We start from the raw sequence: 8,507 nt of genomic DNA, 5'->3' as shown, positions 1-8,507 counted from the left end.
CCTCTAGGCTAAACTAGCCCCCCCTCCTCCGGCTGAAAGTCAGCAGCATCATTGCCACTCCTCCCAATAGGAAGGGCGCATCCCGGTAGCTAGCTGGCTAGCTGTACTCAGAATAACGATGGCAGTTAACCTCAGCAAAAATGGCCCTGCATTAACAGCTGCATATAAAGAAGTGGTAGATGAAAAATCCAATACCAACTGGTAAGGAGAAACATTTTCATAGCAGTATTAGCTGTTTGTACGAGGGAGGTTGTTAGCTACATTGTTGGCTAGCTTTGAGCGAGTCGACAAGTAACTTAACCTATCGTAAAATAAACTTAGCCAGTTACCTAGAAATAATGGTAGTTTGGGAACCACATTAGAGTTTGTAGTTTTTATATAACCGATAACGTTTATTAAGAGTCATCTTTGTATAATGTAGGAGTTTAGTTTCTGACATTTATTGGTGATCTGTTGATTAATAACCTTAAAGATGTGCTAACGAGATAGCTAGTTACAGTGTTGTCAGTTGACGGCTATACTGAGCCAACTAAGATGCTCTGACTGTATTTTTAGCTCAAATTAAATGAAATCATGAAAGGGCGTGAGGTAAGTCGCTAGCGTCCTTGCCCACTTCCTGGTAACATATCAGAAGTAATTTATAACCAGTAAGTGATACTAGAACTTCCTCTTTGTTTTACCCAACGTTACAGAAAGTGTTTGTGGTTTGAAATTTAAACCTGTTGAAGTTCAGCCGCCGTGCTTAATGATGACCCGAATTAGATAATCCCCGAGAGGACGTGTTCAGAGAGAGGACTACTGGCTCTGTGTGGACTCTGAAAATGTCTCTCATCAAACCAATGTTTGCCTTTCTTCCCTCATTTTAAGCAGTCGACAGCCACCGCCTACCAGCTCAGCAATTTGCTTTTTTTTTTTTTTTTAAATGGTGCTGCTAACAGGATTAAGTAAATGTAGAATAAAGAAGTGAACTTTCGGAGTGAGCAAGTTCCTCTGATATGAACTGCTACGTGCTGTGTCCTGATAACAAGCAAATGCCCTTTAAAATCCACAGCACACTGGATTTTTACTTTGTAAGCGTTATTGTTGGGCTTAAATTAGCAGCCTGTGTTGAGCTATAATTAGCATTATAACATGTGGCTGCTTTTTATGAATTCTGTGGAGGAACAGATCAGTTCATAAATCATAAATGCATCCTGGGTTGTCTCTGGAAGGAGATCTCCAAGCCAAGTGAAATAAGAATGTCACAACACGTCCCTGAATTACACCATACACCTACCTACAACTTACTAAAAACTGACGCAGTTATGAGTTCATATCAGCCAAATCTCTGTTAACTTCATGTGGAACTCCCCTGCTATTCATCACCTAAATAAATATTTTGTTGCATACAAATAACCCACAAAAACTCGTTTAGACTGACCCCGACACGAAAAACCAGACTCTATGAAAGGCTTCTTCAAATGCCTCCATTTTTAATGTATTTACACACAGAAAATGGAGCTATGTATTAACTAAAGCTTGTTTGTTTAGGTCTGCTAGTCTTTATTTTTACTAGGATTTTCACAGCAAAGAAATTTCAGTGGAACTTTTCTTCTTGGGCCTGCGGCCTGTAAAGATTACTCAAAAGGCTGCTAGAAATGAGGATTAGAAACTGCAGCAGTGTTTACACTACACCTGTTTCCCCTGTATCGTGTGTAAATGGGGCTTAAGTGATACTTTGAATAGGTTTGCAAAACAACTCTTGTTTACTGTGAAATGATGCGTATCCACTTTTCTGTCTGTGGGATCTGTTTTCAGCCAGTGGTGTAATTAGGTGTAATCTGGTGCTTTATACAGGGCCTTGTTCACCTATGAGGGAAACAGCGATGACATCCGACTGGCAGAAAAAGGGGGTGAGTAACCATGTGGATATTTTAATCAAGTTTTTATGATCTCGACACGATATTAGCAAATGTGTGCAGGAATGCCACCGTCAGCATAGCGGTACTGGAATATCAGCACAAAAGGACTGCTTGCCTCTGCTTTCTCACCCCATGATTTGCAATGGGGAAAAAATGCCAACAGTTACACAATGAACCACAATAACCATTTGACTTTTCCACGATGTTTATGCATCAGATGGAGGACTGGAAGAGCTGGTTGAAGAACTCAACAGTGGAAAAGTGATGTATGCTTTCTGCCGGGTCCAGGATCCAAATTCCGGCCTGCCCAAATATGTCCTCATCAACTGGGTCAGAGCGACACTCAGCTATTAAACATGTGTTTGCCGTCTCTGTTATGGTCACTAACCCTCTAAATGTTGTTGCATTTCAGACTGGAGAGGGAGTTAAGGATGCCAGGAAGGGAATATGTGCAAATCATGTCAGTGCCATGTCCAATTTTCTGAAGGTAGTGTGAAACCTTTGAGTCTAGTTCAAATACACATTGGAATTTGTACTGCTGTCTGCTTGTGTTTGCAGAGGAGGCCTAACTGCATGCACCTTAATGCTGACTTTACCGCATGACATTCAGTAAATGGATACACATTCCTGCTCCTAGAATTGTCATTAATGTAATAGCTTTGCTGGAATGATGTCAGTGTTATTAATGCCACACTTGCAAGGAGTTCATTGCTGTGGCTGGTTTGTGTGTCGGAACCAAGATGAAACTAGAAGGGTGTCCTCCTTTGTGTTTTAAAAGGAACTGTTCTTCTTTGCTGTTTCAGGGGGCCCATGTCACAATAAATGCTAGAGCAGAGGAGGATGTGGAGCCCGAGTCGATTATGCAAAAGGTGGCTAAAGCCTCAGGAGCCAACTACAGCTTCCACAAAGAAGCTTCCAGCCGCTTCCAGGACAGCGGTCCGCAGGGTCCCGTGGTATGCACTTCCACTTGCCTGTCAACAATAGAACAAGATAAGCAGTGAACTAGATCTTAACTAGACTCCTTTATCTCAGATCATGCACACATCTTAAATGGTTTTTTTTTTTTTTTTTTTTTTTTTGTTTAATGGTCATCTGCAATCTGATTTATAAGAGTTAATTGGATCCATATTAAAAATAGTCATTATTCCTTTTACAAATCACAGTCTACCTCTGCACACATGTTTCAGCATCATTTCCCTGCCCAAACATCTGCATTCAGTCATAAACAGTCACAGAAATGAAGCTGCTGATCCAGACATCCAAATATTGGCACTTGTACTGCTGTATGAGCATTTTCACGGTGAACTCAATCTGCATTATATTGAAAATGTGCCATGCAGTGATTGTGTGAGATCTCTCACTGTTTTTGCACAGTGCGTGTGTGCCAAGTGAGAATGCAGAAGGAAGAGTGTATTCAAGCCACCCTGGTGTGGAAATGCAGTCACGTTCACACAGAAAATAAACAAAGGCAACATTGTTCTTGGTCACTTGTGCACATATTATAAAATGAGTCATCCTCTGTTCTGATTTTCTTCAGCGCTCTTTGATGTATCAGATTTTTTTTTTTTTTTTGGTTTATCAGTTAGCCTTGTTAATGTGATGTGAAAGCTGCTTCATATTGAGGAAAGGCGAGCCAGGCCTTCATGCATCCTGTCACATCCTGGCCTCATTCTGCATTTCAGCTGCTGTGTGCTGCTGACCGCCGGTGTCAGCAGCGTACAGTCTCGCCCTTTCCACTGCGCTCTGTGTTGGGAATGATGACAAAGTGATGACACAGCACTGATTAAAAGCTGAGCAGATTTTTAGATTTTGTGTCATATATGATGTGTTTATGAAGTTTGTCCACAAGTAACCTGTGAAATAAAATACTTTTTTTGTATTTTAATTTAGTCTGGCAATTCTTCCAACACTGGACGGCATATCGATGTTTGTTTCCTTGTCATACAGGGCTCAGTCTACCAGAAAACCAACGCCATGTCAGAAATCAGAAAGACCAACAAAGACAACTTCTGGGCCCAGGCAGAGGTACACTCATTAAACAATATGTACTTGTCTCTTATCTCTGTGAAAATGCAAGAAATGCCTCAAATATTTTAACATATTACACATCCTGCCTTTTCTGTTAAGCTCCTTAGTGCCATGTATTTTTCACTCTATAAAAAATACATGGCACATAGCCTTTTCCATCACAAATGTAACTGTGATGAGTAACCGCTTAGTTACAACTTTTTGGTGGTGCTAATTTCCCAGCAGTTTTCTTTTGTTAATCATTGTAAAATCAAGCTTTTCAACGACTGTGACGTTTGACCTTGTTGCTGTGATTGGCTTTTAGAAAGAAGAGGAGAAGCGTCGACTGGAGGAGCGGCGCAAGGCAGAGGAGGAGCGCAAGCACCTGGAAAGGGAGAGGAAAGACAGAGAGGCCAAGGAGGCAGCGATGAGGGAAAAAAGGGACAAGGAGAGGTCCTCTCAAATTGACCAACAAAAGTAGGCTTGTCTAATAATGAGGCCAGTTTGCAATTGTTTCTTTTTATCTTTTCTTTTTTAAACAAAGGTTCAAATGACATTTTCTCTGTTTTCTCATTATTAATTAGGAAGTACCAGCAGCAGCAGGAAGCTGAGAGTAGAGAGCAGGAAAAACCCCGTTGGGTGAGTGCCTCACTGGGCCACTGACACGACTACATTTAATTAACCGTGTTCATTTTTGAGTACTTTTTGGTGGTTCTTACACCTTCTAAACGCAAGTCAGGAAGGTAGCAAAGTCAGCAGTGCCAATATTGATATTAACATTATCAGGAGGAGCAGGAGGAGAACCAGGCAGCCCAGACGAGAGCAGTCAAGAGAGGTGAATCTGTGGAGAAGGCCAATGTGAGTTCCCCTTCACCCAAGTGCTCTTCTTCTGGCTAATTTACTCTTTTCTTTTGCCTAAATCAAAATCTCTAATCCAGTGTAAGCCCTTTGATGCTCAGGGGAACGCACCTCTCTTCCAGCTTCTGTCTCGTATGACGTCAATCTTCAGATTGATTTGTTATTTTTGTGTCGTTTGACAAACGCTTTCCACCACATTACCGACGACCTCGGTCTAATGCTTTTTGTACATATTATTGGTTTTCTTCCTCTCAGGAGGCTGCTTCTCTCATCTCTCAGCGTGCTGTGAACCCCAGAGAAATGTTCAAGCAGAGAGAGAGAGGAATAACTCCCAGTGACTCAGATGTACCTCCTGCTGCTCCTGCAAGCCCTCAGCCAGGTATTTTCGCACTGTAAACAACGACTTGGTCATGTAAATCATTGAATGTCAGCATCTTTTTCAGGTAGTGGTAGGTATAAATTCTGTAAGTGATTATTTCCCCATCACTGTCCTTTTCCATAGTTGAAATGTTCCATCAGACTGTCTAGTTGTCTCGTAGTTCATACTTAACTCTGTCGCCATAACGCTGTCTCTTCCTCTGCTCAACCTGTCTGGTCTTTGTTTTCTGTCTCTTCAATTTTTGTTTTGTTTTTTGGGGGGTTCTGGGGGCTCAATGTGCATCTCTGCTCAGGGCGTCTTCAAAGCCCCTTTCTGTCTAAGCAAGTGTATGAATCTGAGCGAGCCAGCTCACCTCAGCGCCAAGCTTCTCCTGTACCTGCAGGCTCTGCCTCTCCTGTCCATGCCACAGGTGTGAGCTTTAAACACACACACGCGCACACACACACAAACAACAAGTTGGGTGTCAGACTGACACTTAACAACAGCGAATCGCTTCGTGTCTCGTTGTTCTGGTGTCTCATCTTTCACATTTCTTGTAATCTGCCATTTCATCATGAGTCATGCTTCCATTCTGTTTTCTTAAGACTTGTTTTGATACTCCTTAAGTTAAGCAGACCAAGAACGCCCTTATGTCTGAGCCTGGTGGTGGAATTTAAGCTTGTGTGCTCTTGTGAATGTCTTCCACATGCATGTCTGTGCTGGTGTTTTGGGTGATAAGAGCCTGATGGTGGTGGTGATGATGATGATGATGGGCCGTCCCGGTGTGAGTATGATGAGCAGGACGCAGCCCCTCAGGAGCAGCAAGGTGGGGTTCATTTCACGGGCAGTGTTATCCTTTATATCATTTTCCCAACCCTTCCATCTGCTTCAGTATAAACACATTGTCGTGATTTGCTGTGATAAAATAACTAAACTTGCATCTTGATAAAAGGCTGTTCCTGAAACCTGCTGGTAAGGCTGACAGCCCAGGCCCCCCACACACTCATTCTTACAGTTCTCTCTCTATTCCAGAAGAAGCACCGACTGCTAACTCGTGCGTCACAGAGCCAGTTTATGAAGACCCTCCTCAAGTGAGTGTTTACTTACCTTTGGCTGGACAGTGATAGACATAAGCAGCCACTATTAAAACCAATTTCTCTGTTCTCTCCTAGGCAGAGGAGACTAACACCTATGAAGTGACTGCTGAGGAGACATCAGACAGAGGCATCTGTGCGAGAGCTTTATACGACTACCAAGCTGGTCAGTCTCGGGTTAAAGTTCTTAGATATTTGACCAAATTCCAACACATGGCCATTTATCTATGGGACACATTCTTGATAGAAGGAATATGGGTGTATATTAATTTTTTTTGTGGAAAACCTAATTATCCCTACTACACATGACAGTCATCAGCAGCTCTCACACAGTAGCTACTAAGTAATGCAGAGTTCAGAATTGCTTTATCTCGCTGTGCTTGTTGTTTCCAGTTAGCTTCAGTATCTCAGTTAAGTTGAAAATGACGCTGAAAAGTCACCCTAAAAGTAGCAGTATGTTTTGTAAAAAAAATAAACGGGTAAAAGACAGTAAAGAGTGACAGAAAAGGGGGACGTGAACAAAGATTAGGGAGAATGAAAATAGAAGTTGCAGCATCCACGCTGCCCTGGCTCAACATCCCAGATATCCAACCTATTCAGCCCTTCAGCTATTCATCTTTTATCTAAGTCAAGCGCACCTCACTGGCTCTGACTCATTTTAATTCAGCCTTTATGTTAAAATGTGTGTATTTCATACTGATGCCTATCAGGGTCACAATGACTCTTTTGGTGCTTCTAGGTAGAGGTGTGTTTTTTCTTTTTACCCACACACCCTAGAATTCACTGTATGATTAATAAACCCATTTTAGGAAAAGTCCTGAAATCTGAGATCATGGGGTTTTATTTTAGTGCCAGAGCACTTTCAGTGACACCTTTGATGGTTTTAGTGTTTAGGAAGTTTGACTGAAGTATGTGTTGAGAAATTTCTTAAAATAAACCCAAACTTCTTTTCTTTTAGCTGATGACACAGAGATCTCTTTCGACCCCGACGACATCATTACCGGGATTGAGATGATAGACGAGGGCTGGTGGCGAGGCTACGGCCCAGATGGCCATTTTGGAATGTTCCCGGCCAATTACGTGGAGGTCATGTAAGCCCGGCGCGCCGCTTTCCCCACCGATCATCGATCGGAGCGGCAGGCCCGTAGGACCTCTGCAGTAAACACGACACACAGCAACGTCAGTCCTCACACACTAGATATCAGGCTGAAGTGAAGCAAATGAGCCTCCACTTCCTGGATAAAAATAACATGAATGGTCATCGCGGGCCTGAAGCTTTTGATTTCAAGAAAGTATTTCCATTAAATCGTTGATGTTATAAGCAAGTGATGGCATAGTGTAGGGATTTGTGAAGACCTACAGGCCAACCAAACACCTCCCTTTGTCATTCCAAAATTAAGTCCTGTAAATGTGATGCAGTGTCAGCCTCTTTAATTTTGTTGTGAGCATTTCTATTTCACGTTTCTTCCAAAGTGGCTTCAGTTTGATTTCAGGTATAATTTCGTCGTTACTTTGTAGCAATTGCTCCTCTCCATTTCAGGAAAGAAAAAAAATCAAAGGTGGTGGTACCAGCTACAGAATAAACTTTTGCCTTGATTTTTGCCTTTCTGTACCGGCAGACTGAATAATTTTTTATTATTATTATTGTTATGTGACTGAATTTGCATCCTGTGTGAATTTGAAACCTTTACTGATACGACTGTGGTTAATTACATATTTAAAAAAAACAAAACTTGTTTGCTGTGCTCTGAGTGGTAGGCTCTGTAGTAGGAAATGCATAAAGTGGTTCCTTTTTAACTGTGAGCAAACGTTTTTGCTTTCATTTCATTTCAATTCCTTCCTCATATGGGCCGCATCATTTCACCATTTGAACATATTGAACTTTTCAGGGAGAAGTTGAAAAGAAGAAGGCGTAATCAGCATTATTTCTGTTCTGTTATATTTGGATCTCGCTGGACTGAGGTTGACTGAGTGTATAATAGATGTCTGACGATAAGTGACGATATTATGGTGCCATTATGACGGGGCGTTAATGCAGTGATAACATTTTATTGACACGTTTAAGCAGCTTGTCGGCACATTTTATGCAAGACCACTATTTTTTATCATGGAACAAAATGTTTTGCTCTTTTGAACTTTGAGGTCAGTTAACAAAAGGAAAGAAATGAGTTGATCGCAAATAGCAAAGGGCATTGTTTATCCATTCCAATGTTTCATGTTTGAGGTTTCTTTTTCCAGAGTCTATTGTAATGCACAAACGTCCTTCATAATAAAAATAAATAGGCAATC

At 41.6% G+C, this 8,507-nt stretch overlaps 1 protein-coding gene across 5 annotated transcripts; it reads left to right on the top strand.

The window, feature by feature from the left end:
* dbnlb (drebrin-like b) lies at positions 1-8,507 on the top strand. Of its 5 annotated transcripts, XM_026188074.1 has the most exons (15): positions 1-201; positions 1,837-1,892; positions 2,119-2,231; positions 2,314-2,388; positions 2,705-2,854; positions 3,849-3,926; positions 4,234-4,385; positions 4,493-4,547; positions 4,695-4,766; positions 5,022-5,145; positions 5,438-5,554; positions 5,864-5,950; positions 6,157-6,215; positions 6,297-6,384; positions 7,177-8,507. In XM_026188074.1, the coding sequence occupies exons 1-15, from the start codon at positions 119-121 to the stop codon at positions 7,311-7,313; spliced, it is 1,446 nt and encodes a 481-aa protein (XP_026043859.1). In that variant the 5' UTR covers positions 1-118; the 3' UTR covers positions 7,314-8,507. The 5 variants fall into 5 exon arrangements, with proteins under 5 accessions (XP_026043859.1, XP_026043860.1, XP_026043862.1 ...); XM_026188075.1 differs by lacking the exon at positions 4,695-4,766; XM_026188077.1 differs by lacking the exon at positions 5,438-5,554 and having other exon boundaries at positions 2-201.

This window comes from Astatotilapia calliptera, chromosome 12 (genome assembly GCF_900246225.1).
Source record: "Astatotilapia calliptera chromosome 12, fAstCal1.2, whole genome shotgun sequence".
Classification (NCBI taxonomy): domain Eukaryota; kingdom Metazoa; phylum Chordata; class Actinopteri; order Cichliformes; family Cichlidae; genus Astatotilapia; species Astatotilapia calliptera.
Note: the sequence above shows the minus strand (reverse complement) of the source record. Positions and strands in the feature narration are given on the sequence as shown.

Bases quoted from the DNA above. Each gene is read 5' to 3' on its own strand.
- dbnlb (XM_026188074.1), top strand. From the start codon at position 119: ATGGCAGTTAACCTCAGCAAAAATGGCCCTGCATTAACAGCTGCATAT. The intron at 5,951-6,156 runs GTGGGGTTCATT...TCTCTATTCCAG, and splicing joins AGCCCCTCAGGAGCAGCAAG to AAGAAGCACCGACTGCTAAC. The intron at 6,385-7,176 runs GTCAGTCTCGGG...CTTTTCTTTTAG, and splicing joins TTTATACGACTACCAAGCTG to CTGATGACACAGAGATCTCT.